The sequence below is a fragment of the Lepisosteus oculatus genome, chromosome 3, assembly GCF_040954835.1.
Source record: "Lepisosteus oculatus isolate fLepOcu1 chromosome 3, fLepOcu1.hap2, whole genome shotgun sequence".
Lineage (NCBI taxonomy): Eukaryota > Metazoa > Chordata > Actinopteri > Semionotiformes > Lepisosteidae > Lepisosteus > Lepisosteus oculatus.
In genome coordinates this window covers 64,706,137-64,725,890 of record NC_090698.1, presented here as the reverse complement: position 1 = coordinate 64,725,890, position 19,754 = coordinate 64,706,137, and the positions used below count along the sequence as shown (strand labels likewise).

The following is a 19,754-nucleotide window of genomic DNA, read 5'->3' as shown; positions in this document are numbered from 1 at the left end:
CGTCAGTTTTGAACTCTCCAGTTTCTTTTGTTTCTGATGTTGATTCATCCCGACATCCTAAATATTTCATGGTGGCTGGGGGCCAAGGTAAATTCAGCCCTCGAGAGCATTTTTGAGAGAGTTTGAAGGGATCTGAACCTGATGTAATGTCAGACAGCCTTTCCAAGGCTGAACGGAAGCAGCTGAGGTCAACTAGTAAGTGGCTGCGAAATCAGAGAAGAAACAAGGTGTAGTCCTTTGCCTCTTTTTTCCAGTGTTGCCCAGCACCAGAGAATGCATGCCCATTCTACCGTTAAACAAGTATGTATTCAACTGAAGTGAATCCTGGGAGACGCCTAAGATCCCAGACTACTGTAAATGTTTATTTTTCTTTAAAATACCGTGACAGAAGCTCATTTTGCCTCTCAGATACAGAAGAACAGATATCATTCTTACTGAATAGCTGGACACGTATTTTTTTCCACTTGCTTTGCTTGTTTAGCCATTGAAATGCTTTTTATTTGCAAGAGCTTGCTACCGTTACCTCAACTAGCGTTTTAGATTTTATTATTAAGTGGCTGTGCCTGTGAGAGAAATTGTCTTGTCAATGAATGAATACTGGTAATTGGGTTTTCAGGAAATACTAGGGTTTAAGTACGCTTTCAGAATCTTATCCATTATAAGGACTGCTGATATAGCCGCATTTCTCATGTGCAAAGCACAACATTAGGATAAGGTGATTTAAAGGCCAGGATTATTGTCTTGAGATTAAAGGACTCAACATCACCGTTACCTGCATAAAACATTGTTGTGGGAAGGTCTGTTGTCAGTCTCATCTGTGACTAATCACCATAAATTGACCACCAAGTTGAGGCCAAGAAAATTTAAAATCTGTCGGAAACAAAGAGCTTCAAGAAGGGCATTACTGAAACTCGGGTCTGAGTAGAGAGAAACGTAAACTACACCTCACTTAAAACAAGCAGATCTATTAATTAAAGGCATCAGGTGGCACTGGTAATTTCGAGTTTCGTTGAATCAAAATGCAGTCGACAGTACCCCCCAAGGACAAGGCTTGGATCCTGTGTATTTATTTTTTCTCTCATCTAAAATCAGTCCCCTTCTAGTTATGTATATGCAATACAGACTTGGAGAAGCTACGTTTGTAGAACAGAAGTAAAAAATAAGACTTTTTATGCCTCTGAATATTTTGCACTCCAGCTAGCCCATTTCAAACCTTCTGATAGAATTTACGTAATACCACACAAGCCATCCCAGATTAAGGTTGCTCTTAACCTTCTTTGTCACCAATTCACTCAATGCATGACTGAATGTCCTGTCCCGAGAAGTGCCCTGTGACACAATGCTTAAAAGCACTGAGCTTTTAGATGTGACTGGTGCGACTGTGCCATTAAGCCTTCGTGCTCAGTAATGATTCCTAGGTTACTAGCAATCTTCAAGCACTATCTTTTGCCGAGGGGTCTGACTTCTGCTAAAAAAATATATTCTGCAAGCTTAGGGAAAACTGAACTATTCTTGTCTCACGGTTGGTTGTATTCATTTGAAGAAATTGTCATTCCGAAGAGTACAGACAAATTGTGTTGGGGGAACAAAACTGGAGTCCTTAGGGTCCTTTGTTTTTGTTTTTCTTTCTGACCTTCCTTTTGTGTATTGTTTGTGTGTTCCGTTGTGGTTCAAATATTGGAAAAAAAAACATGCTTCCTTGATTGTCCTCAATAACAATGGCAAGAAGTTTTGACAGTTCATATCTGGCCATCCGATTGACCTTAGTTATGGGAGAATCCCTTCATTCTTGCTTTGTGAGAGAACTGGTCATGTTTATACTACATGTCCGAAAACTACACGTATCCCTTACATATGCCCGGAATATTCTATTAATATCTTTGAATATTTTCCTTACTATTGTACAGCACAGCACTTTGAGCTTGCTGACAAGCTTTCTTAAATGAAATGGCATGATCGTTTTTTTTTTGGGAATATGGTTCATTCTATCTTTTTGCCAACACTACCTTCTTCCTAAACGTTGTTGAAAAGCCCAGATTAACCTTCTCACTTCCATCCCACATGTAAGGATTTGTGGGTCAGCAAGCTCAGCCCTTACTCTTTCCTGTGCACCTGCTTAATTGGAGCTCCTATGGGACCTAAAGGTGAATCGCTGTATTAGCTGATAGTGGTAATGTAGTTCTGTGTAATAAAGCTGGACCATGGAATAGTTAACATTCCCTGATTTTGTGACAGCTGCATTAATTTAGCCAAAGTGAAAAGAAAAAGAAACTTAAGTCCTGTGGCTCACCATTCCCTGTAAATGTTCATCCACATTTTCTATCCACCTGGCCTTTTGTGCATTTTAAGTCTGAAATTTTATCTAGTGGATTATGTTTTCTTAGTCTCTGGCAATCATACTTACAATAAGGTGTTTCTGTGAATAGTCCCCAGTCAGAGGGCTTGTTCTTGCTGAAACAAATATCTCAACAAGTATAATGCAAACTGTTGCGGAAAGACATGTCTTAGACAACTTATGGTAGATGGCTGGTATCCGATATTTTACGCCAGGCTGTCATCAGACTTTCAAGTAGAAGAGCGTGTTTATTAAAAAAAAGCCACTCAAAAACTGCAGTGAAAGAGTTCATGTAATCAGGCTCAAGGTTCTCTGAATAAACTGCTCCATGCCCTCGAGTGAAATCTAGTACTACATTGCAGATTGTATGGTAATGTAGTTTTTAAGAATTGTTCTGTTCTGAGATTGGCTACTTATACGTCTGTAGAGCAAATCAATTACTTATTTGAATTTTCTAAATTATTGGATAGAGGGTTTAACCTGTTTTGAAGGAGAGTTCTGCCTTTTCTCTTTCTGATTGCCTGCCAATATAAAATCTGCATGTTAATATCATGATTATGAGTATGGACTGGATACTACTGGTGTTATTGACCAGAAGTTTTAAGAGGAGGTTAAATTCTAATGTTGCACTTCCACTCTCCGCTGTATAAGTTCTCCCTGGCTGCACACAACTCTGCACACCACATATTTTCTAGCGGTCCCCACTCCAATCTCACCATCACAGCATTTTCTCCCTGGTTTAGTCCTCCTGAGGGGGGTTGTGACAGGGCTTACTTATATTTTATCAGTACTCCTCTTCCATCGGCTATTCCAGTTAAGTACTAAGTATGCTGTCTCTTCATATTCATTGGCATGTGGGTGTCTGTAGTATTATTGTGTCTGTAGTGTCTTAGTATTTGACCAAACTACAGAAAGTTTTCTTTCTCACAACACTAAGACATTTCTAAAACATAATTTTTTGCACATTGCCCATGCTGCAGAAACACAGTGAGAAGGGGAGTTTCCTGATTATCTCTTAAGAAAAGAGCAGAGTACACAGATTGTATTCCTAAAATAGTCATTGCTCTAATTTAAAGAATAAAAACCCTTTTTTTCCCCATTTCACCACAAACATAGTAAGATATTAGAAATGGGTTTCCCTTTATTTTCCTTCTTTTGCTTAAATTGTGCATATTTTTAAAATAAAGCATTACATTTTCAATGATCTGGCCTTCGTCCATAATTTGAAATCCTATTTAATTTTAATGTCAGATGCAACAGGTTCCAACTCCTGTGATTTTCAGTTCTGTGAAACACAAATTTCTCTTAAAAACTGTCAGGTATAAACAATGGAAATTACTATACATGTGGAGGAATAAACTTGGCAAAGGAAGGAAAGAATTATAAGTAGTGCATTGTTTAAAAAAAATAAATGATTAAAATACATAAAACCCAACAGACAAGTTGTATATCAATACAATTATAAAGAAAAAGCCAGTATCTGCATCCATATTCTCTGAAGTCATGTAGAATTTAAGCAGTCAGTTGCTTTTGTGTTTTATGAAACATTTACATGACAGATGCATCTATTTAAATAAAGTATTTCCTTTTTCTTTTAAATCCCTCGTTTAAAATGGGAAAACTGCCATTGTTACCTCATACTGCCAAAAAGCCAAAAAGAAAAACCAAGTGTCCAGAACGTCTACCCCAAAGAACGTCTTTGGTCCAGTCCAGTCCAGATGATCATTGGGCAGCTTTTACCACTGCTTTCTGTATTATAAGAGATTCTGTCATCATCAGCAAATTGTTTAATGCAGTTTTTTTGATGGAGGTGTAGCTCTAATAGAAGTCATTACTCGTAAGTGAATCCACCTGTCCTCATGAAGCATACCAATTACACATTGGACAGAGCAGATCATGACAATTTGCAATTTATCATTCATTTGAACTTAATACCACTTCCTGGCAATTGGTAAATGATTAGCTAATTATTCATTTAAAAATACCTAGAATGAAGGAAACATGGAGAAGTTTGCCTTTTAGACGAAGCTTTGGTTAGACACGGGATGTAACACATGTTCATGAGGAAAAGTGATACTGTTGGCATTTACTTGCCAAGTTTCAACTTGTGCAAAGTAAGATTTCCTTCTGAAATGCAGGATTTTTGAGATTAGCAATATTTGATGTGGTCATAACACCTGCGCCTTTTGAAGTTTTGAATTTTGAAAATTCAGCCTGGCAGAAACTGGGCAGTGACTTCAAATATGGTAGACTAGTTTGTTTGGGTTTTTAGGTACATAGCTAAAATTATTTTTATTGAGCATGGCTGTAAGAATGGAAATCAGAGTGAAAATACATGAAATTTTTAACCCTTACAATACTGGAAGGTTTTTTTACACAAGGTATTTTTAACACAAAGCAGCTGTTTAACATGATAGTCAATTCAAACACATAAAAGGTATATAGGTTAAACAGCTATATTAGTATGAATTGTTGTATTATTCATCTAATATCTTGTACATTTTTTAACTCTGTGTTTTTGTTACACAGAGTATTTTTTTATGATTCAAGCTTTGGCAAAATAATTACTGTTTTCAGTACATGTATTTTACAGCAAAAATCTGAAGACATTTTCCCTTCCCAGAAATCTCTGAATTATAATATCTATGACCCATGTCAGTGATATTATTAGTGTCATATACTTTCAAAATTGTATTTGTGTAAGATTAGCTGAGAAGTTAGTCTCATTATCTCATAGTAAGCAATAATATATTATTGTAGCACAGTATACAATTTGCAAATTGTACTTGTGAACACACAACTCTTTCACTTTGTTGCCTGTTAAGGACAGAACCCAGAACACATGCTTCTTCTGACTCATAAACTCACATTTTAGACACCATAATAACTTATGGATTTACTTTACAGTTACGCAATATCTTAAAATCTACATCATATTGATTCTGGTCTTTTGTCTTTACCCACATAAATGAGACTTGACTTCAAAAGCGACAGATCTCTTGCTGCGTGGTTACCTAGCCAAAAAACGTTCCTGTAACTTTCAGCGATATGGAATCTGCTGGTTATTTCTTTTCACAACTTATTGTACCTTTTTGTATTTATTCAGATAGTGTGTTAAAATTTTTAATGAAAGGTGCTATGTTGGTGAAATATACTATAACTGAAAGGGAGTATTTTTGTCTTTACTCGTTTCAATGGTGCACAGTTTGTGAAAAAAGGACCTAGATATTTGCAAAGATGGCAAAACTGAAAGCTTTCTTTTATCTTTTTGCTTGTTTCTTTTGATTTGCATCCTTCTTTGTGCGGCATGCCTCTTGAACTGTGATCAAAATGTGTGTTGTGAAAAGCAAACTGTCCTGTGATGCCTTAAGAGCCTGCTGCTTATTTTTTTCTGCTTCTGCTGCACAGTACATGTTGGCCACAGCATGCATTGTTAAGGAAAGCTGCTTTAGCAAAAAGCCTTGCTGTGAAAAGAAACAGCTTACCAAGAATCAACCTCAGATCTACTTGTCATTTTTTTTCCAGGAAAAGCTGGGTTGCCAGTTGCACATGCTTGCTTTTTTTTCTTTTTTTTTCCCTTCGTTTTCCTAAGCAATCACGGGGAAATTGAAAGATAGCTCTTATAATCAGAGAATGCAAAATACACCCCCCCCCCCACAACCACCACCATCTCTCCCATTCCCTTATAATGGAAAAGAAGTTCTGGTTTCAAGTGTATGATCATTGAGCTTATGATCTTCCACTTCATTAGTCTCAGTGGAGTTGTGGATATAAACTTCTGAAGACGCATGCTCATCTCTAAGATGTCCAGCTTTTTTGCCTGGGCCCTCTCCCCTTCCAAAAGCCACAATTTCCATGACAAAGAAGGATTATTGACTTTCATAGGCGATGAGGCTTTAATTTGAGCCAACTTTGATTTGAGGTGTGTGTGCAGCAAACAGAAGAAACAGTTTATGCAAACTGAAAAGGAGAGCTCAGACTGGGAAAACGCATCCAGTGACCCACAGCCTGGAAACAAGAGAGAGGGGATCACAGGAAGAAATGTAATTCGTTCAGCTCTCTCTTATTCTTTCTCTCTCGGTTCTTTTTTCTTTTTTTTTGTACGAGTGATCCATACACCCCCTTTCCCCAACCATAATTTAAGGGGCTGAAAAGCGCTCAAAGCTAAGGGCTGAGAAAAAAACCCAGAAGATGAGGCTCAGATTGAACAGATGTGAGAGTTTTTGTTGTGGAGTTTGGAGGCTGGCGGGGTGGCGATAGGCTAATTTGAGCAGCATAAAGCCAGCCCTCTTTCATATGCAGAGTGGCGCTTTGATCAGAGGGGGATGAAAGTGCTGTGACTGGAGAGGATGGCAGGGGTTCCTTTGTCCCAAACAACAAGGCATCTGCTGGGCTCTGCCCCCTTATCCTATGAGATTGCTCCAACAATGACAGTGAAAGTAAAAGTGTCATCTGACCACTGTAGAAAACAAAAAAGGAGCCTAGAGTAATGTGTATATGTGTGCGTGTATAAATATATATGCATGCATGGTATAGATGTACACATAACTATAGTATACATTGGGAGGCTTAAATCGATTTTCTTCAGTAGGAAAAAGAACACAAAGAGGGAGAGAGAGAGAGAGCACCCTCTTCTGATAAACTTGTTACTTTTGTTCTGAAAAGACTTCTTTCCCCCACAAAGGCTTTGATTTTTTTGGGGGACTGAATTAGGGATGGAAAAAGAGGGGGGGACGGGTGTATCATTGATAAAGAATAGCAGGCAGCAGCTTTGGCCGAAGAATAAGCACAGGATACTTTGATAATGGGACAAGATGAGGTACAGGAGAAGTAAAACAAAACATAACAAAACGAATAACACAACGCATCATGGCCCTTGATCAGAAGGAACCATTTCAGGCTTACACGTGATTGTTTACTTTGAAAACAAAACCCTGGGCACTCTTTACTTAACATAGAAAGCCCAAAGGGACTGATGCATTGACAGGCTGTCAGTGGGGCCCCTGTTCTTGTTTCCTGCCCAGGTCCTGTCTACCAGTTGAACACAAGAGCACCACAGAGGAAAGCAGATCCATTATTTTAAATTATTTCTAGGATAAAGCACTGGCAACATTGCTAAGGTAGTCCTGTCAGTCTGCAAACTGCAAATCGGAGACACTAATGAGGAAGTCTCTTCGGACTTCGGAACAAGTAAAGGTCTATTCCATGACACCTGAAAAAGGCTCCACGGTCAAAACGTGGTGTCTCTTTTCTTTTTCTTTTCAGCATGGAATAAACCTTTACTAATTCCTTTGCAGCCTAGTCATGCTGACGCAGCTACCAACTTGAACTTTTGGACTAATTACCCACCACCTTCTCTGCTGTTCTCTCACGATTTTAGTGGTCATCTGAGGTTGAGTTCTGGCTTGGAACGTTCTGAAAGTAAATGATATCTATGATCTTATCTGCAGGCCTTTTCCTGTAGTACTTCATATTAGGAATCTATGCCACAGCAGTGAGCATTCCCTTTACACTTTATAACAATTTATGACTTTTTTCAAATATTTCTAAATACTTTTTTGATAATTAGCAGCACTGCCATAACTTCTGTTGAAAAGAGTGCACAGTAGAATGATATTCTGTAAAATTAGATTCTACTGAAAATGTGAAATGACCCCATTCAGATTATATTGTACCTATGAGCAGGCCTGATAACACTGACCTTAGCAGTTTGATTGGGTACAGCATGGTATTGCTCAGGGCCTCATTGCTGCTGCACAGGACATTTTCCCCATCAGAGTTTCCAGGGGGATGAATCCATTTGACGTGACATCCTGGACACCCATTCAGAAGGTTAGGCTTTGCAATTAAACACTAAACGTTTTGAAGTTAGTGGTACATCAGGTATTTTGAAATTTTCCAGTTGAACCCAACTGCCCCTTCTGTTTTACACAGTCACATTATATTATGTTGGACAATCTATCGCACCTTGTTCTCTCTGTACCTTGTGTAGTGTCTGCACAATTCAGAGTATTCATATCCAGTTTTTTTTTCCACTTACCCTCAGCTGTACACAGTGGATGTATTGTGTATGGCATATGTTATGTTTTTTTTCTCACTTTTTCAGGTCTTACTATTATTATATGTTTAACAAATACTCTATAGAATGGAAAAAATCACTACTGGTAGGACATCCTTCCATTTTAAATCCAAGCTTATGATGTATCTTTAAATTTCTTGTATTTTTAACCTCCCATAATTGCAGAGTTCTCTCTAGAATATGCTCAATAAAAAACACTGGTACCAAGACATAGAGGCTTGGGTTTTGCTTTTCTTGCACTCGTAAGGGTCCACAAATATTTGGGATTGTGTTCTCTTCTAGTCCTCATTAGTCAATGTTTTACAACCCAAAAAAAGGAAATTAGAGAATTTTTGACAACTCTTATCTAATCTCATGGAAACTGGTTCTTAGTAGCTCTTTACAAGTGAGCTGTAACTAGATATAACTGTGTTATTCTGAGACTTATAAAAGTCTCTTGAAAGTCCAGGTTTTCTTCCTCATTGCATAGTAGTAGTTTTTAAAAGCAGAGGTATAATTAACCTTGGTGGCAGTGTGTTGGAATGGCCATGTGAAATTAGTTTTTCCATGTTCTAAACATATAAGCTGACATAAATGCTTAGTACAAATGATGTGGTAATACTTCATTGTTAGAATTTTACTTTGGGTTTGTTTTGCAAACTTGAACATACAAAATTAATTTTGAACTTAAGTTTGTTGTTTTAATGGAATACATCCTATGAGAAATTCCTGTTAAAGGGCAGTGTGGATTTAAGTGTGTTCTGGTGGTGCAATTAGCTATATATTGTACTATATGTGGATATAAATGTAAAAACAGACTGTTTGTTTGATCTTTTCTTCTATATTCATACCCCTGAGTTCTAAAGCAAACTTAAAATATGTGCTGTATATTAGAGGTTGTGTAGAGCTCTGTGTTGCAAAAAGAAATGGATATCTCTACTGCAAATAAGTAATTTTGAAGGTATATGCATTTTAACTGTACTTTTCTATTATCCTTTTTTTTTCTTGGACAGGTGATTTTCGCTCTGAACCAGACTCTGCTCCAGCAAGAGAGTCTCAGGGCCGGCAGCCTTCAGGTGCCCTACACCACAGAAGATCTCATCAAGCACTACAACTGTGGAGACCTGAACTCCATCATTTTCAACCATGACACCTCCCAAGTGAGTCCCAAGTAATCTAATTTCCCGGTCGTAAAAATAACAGAAAAACACGATGACATCAGCATCCTCCAACAGCTCCATCAATGTTGTTTTACCAGGTTCCTAACTTTAACAATGTCACGCTGCCCCCCAATGAACAAGTGACTGCTCAGGAGATTGACAGCTACTTCAGGCAAGAGCTGATCTACAAGCGTAATGAGAGGATGGGGAAACGGGTGCGAGCACTTCTGGAGGAGCATCCACACAAGAGCTTCTTCTTTGCCTTTGGGGCTGGTGAGTTGGTACAAGGAACACGTACTGTGTTGCTGTCTGGCTGCCACAGAGGACTTCTTGACAAAGGAGCCTTCCAGTCTATTGCACTGCTGGATTCTATTAAAACTAGCTCCGTAGTTACAAAAATGATGGCTTCATCAAAAACATGTTGCAAAGACATGGAATGGGCTGGCTGGTTACCTTGTTTAGAACCTGTGATAGAACACTCTGACGTTTCATAAATACAGTACAGTCACTGTTTTGACTGGATATAGATAGGAAATGTTATCTAGTTGCAGTTCACTTGCAAAGAACTACCTAGAAACCAAGAACATATTTCTTAAGGATATATAGAATTAAGAGTCTTGCTTAAAGATTGTACCGTAGGTTTGAAATTTATTTTCACTTCAGTCATTGAAGATGAAAACTAGTTAAAAGATCTGACATGTTGAAGAAAATAATCTAATCTTGCCTGTTGTTTTTACCTTAACTTGCCTTTCAACATAGGTAATAATTTTTTAGTCTGCCTGAAAAGGCCTTTTAAATATGATTATCATAGTTTTATGATAAGTCTGTCATTTTATATCTTGAGTTAATTGCTCTTCTTCTACCCCACATGAATTGCCTCCATGTCTAAAACCATGTAATCCTCACTCCTGTCTTTTTTATAATTTTATTTATTCATTGGCATAACAATAGGATTTCCAGACAGATTTCCGTTTCATTAAAGAGGCACAAGATCATCTGTAGACAACAATGAATACAATAATCTAAATCCTTGTTTAAGCTACTTTAAAAAATACTTGAACTCATTTTGCTATGAACACAGTAATTAAAACTAGAGAGGGCTTAACAGCTGCCCATTACAGCTTTCAAGGCAGAGCGACTGGTCAAAGACAAAATCTGAAAACTGAGAGTCCTACTAATAAGCAAAGGATCCTTCTTTCAAGTTTCTCTGTGATCCGTAAAAAATCCATTCTGAGATTTATGTCAACAATCCAAAAATCCACTTATTTCCACATTGAATGCTTCATTTAGCTAAAACCCAGGAGCTGACTAGATAAAAACAAGGACTCATACGTGTTTGGGAGTCTATATTGATCTTGTTTTATAAGCAACAGAAGGAGGATTCTCTTTTGTCAGAACATACTTTAGACAAGGAGCTTTACTCCACACCCTGGCAGTTTTAATCATGCTTGATACAGCTGTTTATAAAACATTGTTGTTATATGGAATGTATTTCCCATAGGTGCTGCAATCTAGTACTAAGAGGGATTACATCACATTTTCAGTTAATGATGACCAAAGTGCTGAGCAATTTTAAATGTAAAAAGAAGGTTTACAAGAATGCCGCCCTTCCCCTCTCTCCATAAGGACGTTGAAATAAGTGATCCATGTGGACAGATGGTCTTTATACCCAGGTTGCTCTAAATGCTGCGTGACATTCAGTCTTTTGAAAGGTAGCTTCTACAGACAGGTGGTCTTTATTGAAGCCGAGTCTTCATAAAATTTAAAGCCTTTACTTGCTGCAGATTGCCTTTCAGGAAATAACTGAGTGTCACAGGTTAGGGTTTGGACCAGTTTCCTTATCTTAAGATCTGAGCGGGTGTTGGGACAATGCTTCATATAACTGTTTTAATGAAAATTCTGATAAGATAAGCTCGCTGTCAGCAAGAGCATACATTTAATTAACTTCTGGGGATAAAGTCAACTAAGAATGTGTGTTAGGCTGTGTACCAATTAGAATTCCTCTGTAACTAAGCATGGGTTGCTTATAAAGATTAGTGGAAAGGGTTTAAGATTAGCAGAAGGGAGACTTCAGTGAAAGGTGGGGGGGGGCAGTCTCTTGTCTACTGCCTGTGAATCAAAGAATTAAAAAATCTGCTGCACCTCAGTCAAAATATACTTCTGCAGGAACATGCAGATGATTGTGTTTTTTGCTGGCTGGGATGAGGGCCCTACCACCCATTGTCGAGTTTGCTGAAATTTTCAAATGTAAGAGGAAGTACATTTTTATTCCATATTTGATAACATTTTCAGTCGTGACAGAGGACAACTTTAGTGTGCCCAAGGAATTTTGGGTTCAAACAAATCCGGTTCAAACAATGTCCCACAGGAAGGTGGTATCAGGTGTGTGTGGGAAAGTGAAGAGTGACCTACTAACTGCCATAGAAAAGGCTGCTGATGGACCAAAAAGGAAGCATGAGGTGCTTGAAAGAGAAAGAAAAAAATACTTAAAAGTCGGAATCAAAATACCTAAGGCAGAAACAATTGGGGCCAGTGCTTTCTTTTTGTTCTAACTCAACAAATAACTCTGCTTTATAATTTTAACAAACCTTGGTTTTGATATTTCTGCTTAGGCTTTATAACAATATGTTAAGAGTGTGGCATGAACTCATGTTCGGAGAGATCTAAATTGGGGAGCTTTATTATCAATAATCTCCTGGAACTACCAGCGGCCCCTGGGCAAACCCCTACAAATAAATGATATATATATACATATATCTCTATCTTTCTCTAAACTCACTGTCGTTATTTCAGTTACAAACTGCACGTACTGGAATTCCCACTGGTCTTTTCGTAAAGTACAACATTTATTACTGTAGAACTGATCTTTGTGCTTGTAATCTTGTACAAAGATATTGATTCAAGTATTTCAACAGTTCCCTCATGTCTGTATTCCTCCCGTTAAAAATGTGTCACAACGTCATGTTAACTGCAATATCCAGCCCTTAAAGAATTTTTTTTTTTACTCTTCGGAAGTTGATATGAAATGATTTAAGCCCTGGAATGGTTTTGTGTTCATATGTGAATGTGATGGTATGCAGTGGTATAGGAGGTGACGCTTTATTTAAATACCTTAAAAAAAGCAGAGCCACTTTGTAATGGTGAACAGTTATGGAGCCTACCTACCATCAACAGTGATTTTCTTGAACGGTATTTTTTCTGGCTGCCTTCAAATTTCCCTGCCGCTCATCCTCAGATTTCACTCCTCTTTCCAAGTCAAATTAGACTTGACAGCTAACCTTTTTCAAAGCTTGTGATCATAGTATAGGTATATATGTCTTTAGGAAAAATAGGATGTGGTTTTCAGATGCCATAGTACTGGAGATTTAGTTTCATTACTATTTTAAATATGGAGATTACACCTACCCACTGATGACAGGGTAAAAAAAAATGTTGTGTGTTGCACAGTTACATTTCAGAAAGCAGCTTTTGTCATGGATCATGTTATTGTGTGAGACTCAAATGAAGTAGACAAGTAACTGATTTGAAGAGGGAAGCAGACGTAACTAATGTAACTGATTTAAGGAAGGACGAGTAATCAAAGTAGGTGTAGGGAAGAGCAGGGACGAGGAGTAGGGACAAAGGACGAGTAGGGGTGTAACCCCGGCATCCTGGCCAAATTTCCAATTGGCCCTTACCAATCGTGGCCTCCTAATAATCCCCCTCTATGAATTGGCTTAATTTCTCTGCTCTCCTCCCCACTGGTGTGCGGTGAGGGCTCTGGTTCACTATGGCTGCCGTCTCATCATCCAGGAGGGGCTGCACATTGGTGGTGGAGTCCCCATGACCTGTAAAGTGCTTTGAGTGGAGTGTCCAGAAAAGCGCTATATAAGTGTAAGAAATTATTATTATTATTATTATTATTATTATTATTATTATTATTATTATTAAGCTGAAGACCATTGACCGTCTCTTATTCCTTAAAACGTTAATCATTAATCAATCTGTGGCTCATATCAATATTGTGAGTTGTAGGTCTAATCCAGAGGTCTCTGTTCTGGATCTGCTGCATCTTCCCTTAAAAATTCTCTGGCTGTTGGCCTTCTCAACAAAACAATTTGGGAGATAAGCTATAGAAAACATGCAACAACACTGAATTTTTAATTTCACTACTTTCTGTAAAATGGTAAACATTTAAAGGAGGAAAGAACCCTGATAGCTAGTCTCTTCCAGGAGTGAAGTAGTAGGTGTTACCTCCACGTATATCTTCAAGCAAGGGTTGTGCCCTTCATAGTTTTCATAGTTTCTCTGTGAAACTACGTTACATTGGCAGCGAATGACTAAATATGGTCATAAAAAACTTCTTCTTTAACTTCCCTGAAAAACATTACCATTAATTTGTAGTGATTACTGTTCTTCTGTAGTTACAGTTACTTTGTGTTTAATGACTTAATGCTCTACATAAAAAAAAATGCCTACAGTGTATTATTTGCCCAACATGAATAGTGAATTAGTGTACTGTATTTAAAAAATGCATTTTGTTTGTCTGAGTTATTTGATTCTATTAATCCTGCATTTTTCTGCATTTTATTTCAGAGCAAAGTTCGTACTTCATACTTCTAAAAATCTTTGCTAATATTAGAAAGATAAGATTCTAAGGGAAAGCTGCCATCAGTTGAACGTAATACATGGTGCCGCTACAGCCCTGTGACCTCCCAAGTATCAAATTAACCCTGTGTTTAAAAAGACACGGGAGGAATTGATAACACCCAGCAGGAATCAGTGTTAAGATTGTGAAAGAAAACATGGACTTTCTGTAACACCATGATTGACCTGTTGCATTGCTTATGAAAGGCTAGGCGGTGTAGTGTTTCTCGCTAATCAAAGCTAGTGTGAGTGTGGCTGACAGGGGACATGGTGTAACTGACTTAATCAACTTTGCTTACATGAGATAGCAATAGTACATACAAAAACCGATATCACTAGGATTTCTTCAGCAGTTATTCAGACGCTATAAATTAATTAGAAATGTTGAAGTATGATTCCATTTTTTAAATTCTTAAGACGAGTTAATCCTAAAGAAAATAAAATATATTTGCAATCACAAATCTTGAGGCTTACATGCGTTACAATTTAATATACACAAGAATCTATTTTTGTTACAGGACATATGATATGTATTTGTAGTTCATGTGGCCCTTTTAAGATCTTCAAGCATTTGTTCAAACATCTTTAATACATATGTATGTAAACGTAATACGTATTTAAACACCTCAATTCGTGATTGTCTATATTTTGTTTATCAAATAGATCAAACGTTCTACTATAAATTATCAGGTAGCACAAAATAAAATAGTTGTTCATAACAGAATAATTACTTTTTCTGAATAGTCCCTAAAATACAAATCCTGACAAGAGTGTACATGAATCAGTAAATGTCTTAAAGATGTTATTAGCACTGATTTAATCATATTTCAGTAGCTTATTTTGGTGATTTATACTGATTAGATTTAGTCTTTTTATTAATGGCTTTTTGTTTGTATGCTTATAGTGTGATCTTTATAATTGTGTTAATAGCATAAAGACAAACATTTTAGAAGTCAGTGACTATAATGGTAGTTGATGATAATATAGTAAGCAGTGAAATGCTGATGACCACAAAAAAAACAACACACATGTGAGGTTATTTGAATGTTGTGATCTTTGTCTCGTGCTTCAGTAGACAAATCAGAATATGTGGCACCTGTTTTCTTTTATAGTTTCTCACTGAAGTATCTGTAACAGCGCTCCAGAATACTGATGTTAGACAATTTTTCCATACACTTTTGTTACAGTGCCAACTAATGTGTTCTGTGAAGTACCCCACATTCCCGTAATGTTTTTCAAAGTTCAAATCAAAGGAAGTGACAAAGTCTGTACCTTAGACACTTGGCTTAGAGATCACTCTTTCTGGAAACTTCAAAAGAATTGCATCAGGATGAATCATATTTCACATTTGGTAGAGCTGCATTCCATTCTGGTAATGGGTGGATGCTTACAGCAAATGAATTCATTTAGCATTCTTTTGTTTTTGCCTTAGATTTGGGGATGTGGAGTTTCTAGAGTAATAAAAGTAGATAATAGCAGATAACAGTAGATAACAATGGTCTTATTAAATGCATAATGGCAAAAGACATAAGATATATTTGGATTATTTAATTAATGACATAATGGGTCAGTAAATATGCTTTTGCAGATAATCATGGGGACCTTAAGATTAAAAAACATGTGGCAGGTCCTTGAGCAGCAATGCCTTCAACTAGACATTTGCTGTAACTGGTTGTCAGTCTCTCACGTTAGCCCTTAGGAATTTTAGCCGGTTCTTTTTTTGAAAATTGCACTACTCGGAAGCTCCATCCCAACTATCAGGCCTAGTGGTAGGAGAATTATGGTTTGGGGCTGCTTTGCTCCCCCAGGACTTGGGGGGCTTATCATTACTGATGGAAACAAGAATTTGGTCTTGTATTTGCCAATTCCGGCAGAGAATATCAGGACACCCAGTCATCCACTGAAGGTGCCTGGTCATGAAGGAAGACACTGATCCTAAACAGGCAAGCAGATCTACAAAAGACTGAATGACTGTAGAAGGAATTTCCCATTTTGGATTGCCCAATTCAAAGTCCGCACGTTTGCTGGAATATTATGGCAAAACCTGAAGCGAAACCTATTTTTTAAAAAAAACTTTGAAAACAGTATTTCAGAATGCAAAAAGCATGGAAAATTTTAAAATCTGAGAAACTTCCCAGAATGGGAATCTGTATCCCTCAATGTTCTTAACCACTTCATCCAATTCAGAGTCATGGGGAAGCCCGGGCCTATCCCAGCAAGCAGTGGGCACAACGCAGGGTATATGCTGGACGAGACAAACAGAAACATACACACTCACACCAGGGCCAAATTTCCCACAAGCCAGTTAACCTACCAGTATTTTTTGAATTGCGGGAGGAAACCGGAGCATCCAGAAGAAAGCCACACAAACGGGAAGAATAAACAAAAACCATGAAGATAACACTCCAGGTCCAGAATTGAACCCAGAGCCCCAGAGCTGTGAGGCACAATGCCACGTGAAACTATTTGAATTATTTCAAATTTTGTTTTTCACTTTTATGTTGGTAGTTTAAATTTGTTAACAACACAATTGTGATGATAAAAGTTATTTTCTGATTTTTGTAACGCGGGTTTTTTGTGTTAGAAAAAACACTAAGGTGAAACATTAGCATTATCTGAGTAGCATTATCATGAACAGACGGAGATAAATGAAGGAGGGACCATAGAACACTATGAATAGAACAGAGAACACAACAACAATATATACCCCTCCTTACTAGATTGCAGTATGCATGTGAAGTATTTATAATTTAACTGTCATGGGGAGCTAGAAAAAAATATCTCGGACACTAAATAAAACTGGACATAGAAACCCCATTGGAGTTTTTTTGGAATTTGGTGCACTGGAGATGGGGGTGTTGCAGTGTGACTGAAAAAGTGTTGCAAACAAAGATTACATCTATATTCCTGTAAACAGGTAAAGAGGGAAATGCTTGGCAGGTCAACCAAGGTAGAGAAAGCCGGTGAACATGTTTAGTTTTAAGCCGGTTTCTGAACATAAAGCCAAAGTCTTAACAGCAGAGCCATGAGTCATTTCAGAGAAACATCTTAAGTTATTAATGTTCTTAGCCATTGAAAGTCAGGCAGTTTTGTTTTCAAAAGATAAAAAAGAAGGGAGAAAACCCACATCTGAAAAAAGACATTTTGCTGCCCTGAAAAATGTATCTCTTTTCTGTTGTTTGAAGTAAAAGTTTTAAATAGAAGTAGACTCAAATTCCTGTATATGGGAGTGCTTAGAATGATGAGATTTATTTTATTGGTGCTGAAATCTCCAAGTCTATTCCAGATAACATTTACGGAAATGAGCTAATAACAATTTTAACTAGCCCCTTGCCTTTTGCTTTCATGTGGTTCAGATGAACATTAACTTTCTTCAAGAGCCACGTGTTCCTGCACTCACTGGTGGTCTGAAGACAGAGCTTTTCCTATCAGTTAAAATCATGGGAGGGCTCCTCAGAAATCCTCTTTCTTCCTCATCTCTGCAGATAATCACACACACTTGTGTACTGTCTTATCAACTTGCACTCCTTTGAAGACAAATCAGATTTCCTAGAGAAAATCGCAAGGGGCGGTGTGGAAGTACCACTCTTTTTCAAAGCCTGCATATCTCGGTATATTTTGGTATTTGAATTATTCAGGTTTTAGGTTAGCATGTTCCTGATTGTCTCAGTTTATTCATTTTGTTCTTTGATTTTACTTTTGGTAAAAATTAAAAGGTAGATATAGCTTATGGTATCTAACAACCTGGAAAAGTAAGGTGTAAGTGAGTTTCACAGTCTAGTAGGTTCTTTGACTGCAGGAAGTCCCTGAGTGAAAACAGAGACAGACTAATAGGTCTACTGAACTCCAGGCAGGCACTGGTAGTCTAACAAGGAATAAATTTCATTACACATCCCTGTAGGTTTTTACAAGGGGTGGGTGCACCAAGGTGAGTGAAACTGATATGCTTTTCACCCTTGAGTGCAGCCCCGAGATTCCAACAAGGTTAGACTGGACTGTGAGGCCTGTGCTCTCGTTGTGGAAGTGAAACGTGTGCTAATTATTCCCCAGAGGGGAGAAAAATAAGAGTCTCTGTGAGGCCACAATGGATGCCTTTATGGCAGAAATGTTCCCAACTTTGTAACATCAGCTGTGAGGGCATGCTTATCAACCCATGTCTCCTGTCTCTATAGCCTTCTAAGCTCAAATCAAGGAAAAGGCACTGAGCCTTGTCTATATTTATGAAGCTCTCTGCTTTTTTGGGTGGCCCCATTCTTTTGGGTGGCTTTTTTCCTAGAATCTGTGACAAACAATGTGAATTGGTTTAACTCTTTTAATCGTGTAAATAGTTTGGGGAAAGTACATAGCGAACTGTTTTGGTATAATTTAAGTGAAATAATCTGTCTAAAAGAAAGACACCAATATTTAAATATTCTAACCAGTTTATTCAATTCAGCATCATGGAGCCCCTCCCAGCAAGTAATGGGCACAGCTCCTGATACACCCTGGACAGGATGCCATCGCAGGGCACACACAGACATAAACACACACTCACCAGGCTCAGCTTTCCCAGAAGCCAGTTACCCTACCAGAATTTTTGGAATATGGGATGAAGCCAGAGCATCCTTAGGTAACCCAAGCAAACACAGGGAATATATATATACAGATAAACACAGATAATCTACATAGGAATTGAACCCAGGGCCCCATATCTGCAAGGAAGCAAGGCTAACTACTGTGCTACCATGGAGCACTAATTCAGTGTTTTTTTTTATTTTTGTTATACACCTAATGGGTTTACCAGCATTACATTTGCACTGTGAAGTAACATATACATGGAGAGTAATAAAGAGTTCTAAATTCTCTCTCTTTTCCTCTGATCCTTTAGAAACGTATGTCCCATCCTGCTTGTGGAAGTAAATGTTTTATAAGTGGCATGGAAAATGTATTATTCTAACAACAAAAATGTCAATACTACCCTTAGTTGAAATCACTCTTTAAAGGAAATTAGAAGGATAAATACAAGGGGTCCTATATTCAAAACACTTAACAACTTAAGTGTATATTATATATACAGTTATAATATGGCCCAGGTTAACTGGCCTAACTATATAACCCTTTATTCTGCAATTTATGCTTTTTATCCATTTTTTAAAAGCTTGATGACAGGAACACACTACCCTATCCACTTTTCTTTTAGTGTTGTTCCCCACATATGAAACGTTAGAATCCTTAACATTAAGCTGATTTGCCAAGTTGATTGATTCTCTTTTGTGTGGTATATTACATTTTAAAAATCATTTTCTTTAAGAATTTAAGAATAATACCTGTCATTGTTCTTTGTTTATTGTGTTCTTCATCAAATAGTAATAATAATAATAATAATAATAATAATAATAATAATAATTGCTTCACCTATATAGTGCTTTTTTGGACACTCCATGTAAAGCGCTTTACAGGTAATGGGGATCCCCTCCACCACGATCAATGTGTAGCCCCACCTGGATGATGCAAAGGCAGCCATAGTGCTCCAGAACACCCACCACACATCAGCTCTGAGTGTCGAGGAGAACAGAGTGATGAAGCCAGTTCAGAG

At 37.6% G+C, this 19,754-nt stretch overlaps 1 protein-coding gene across 1 annotated transcript in view; it reads left to right on the top strand.

Annotated features, from left to right (window-relative positions):
• trabd2a (TraB domain containing 2A) overlaps positions 1-19,754 on the top strand; it is an 83,610-nt gene that overhangs the window by 26,576 nt on the left and 37,280 nt on the right. The window contains exons 3-4 of the mRNA XM_015361687.2: positions 9,407-9,553; positions 9,652-9,826. Coding sequence (XP_015217173.1) covers positions 9,407-9,553; positions 9,652-9,826 — 322 coding nt within the window. The remainder of the gene's footprint in view (positions 1-9,406; positions 9,554-9,651; positions 9,827-19,754) is intronic.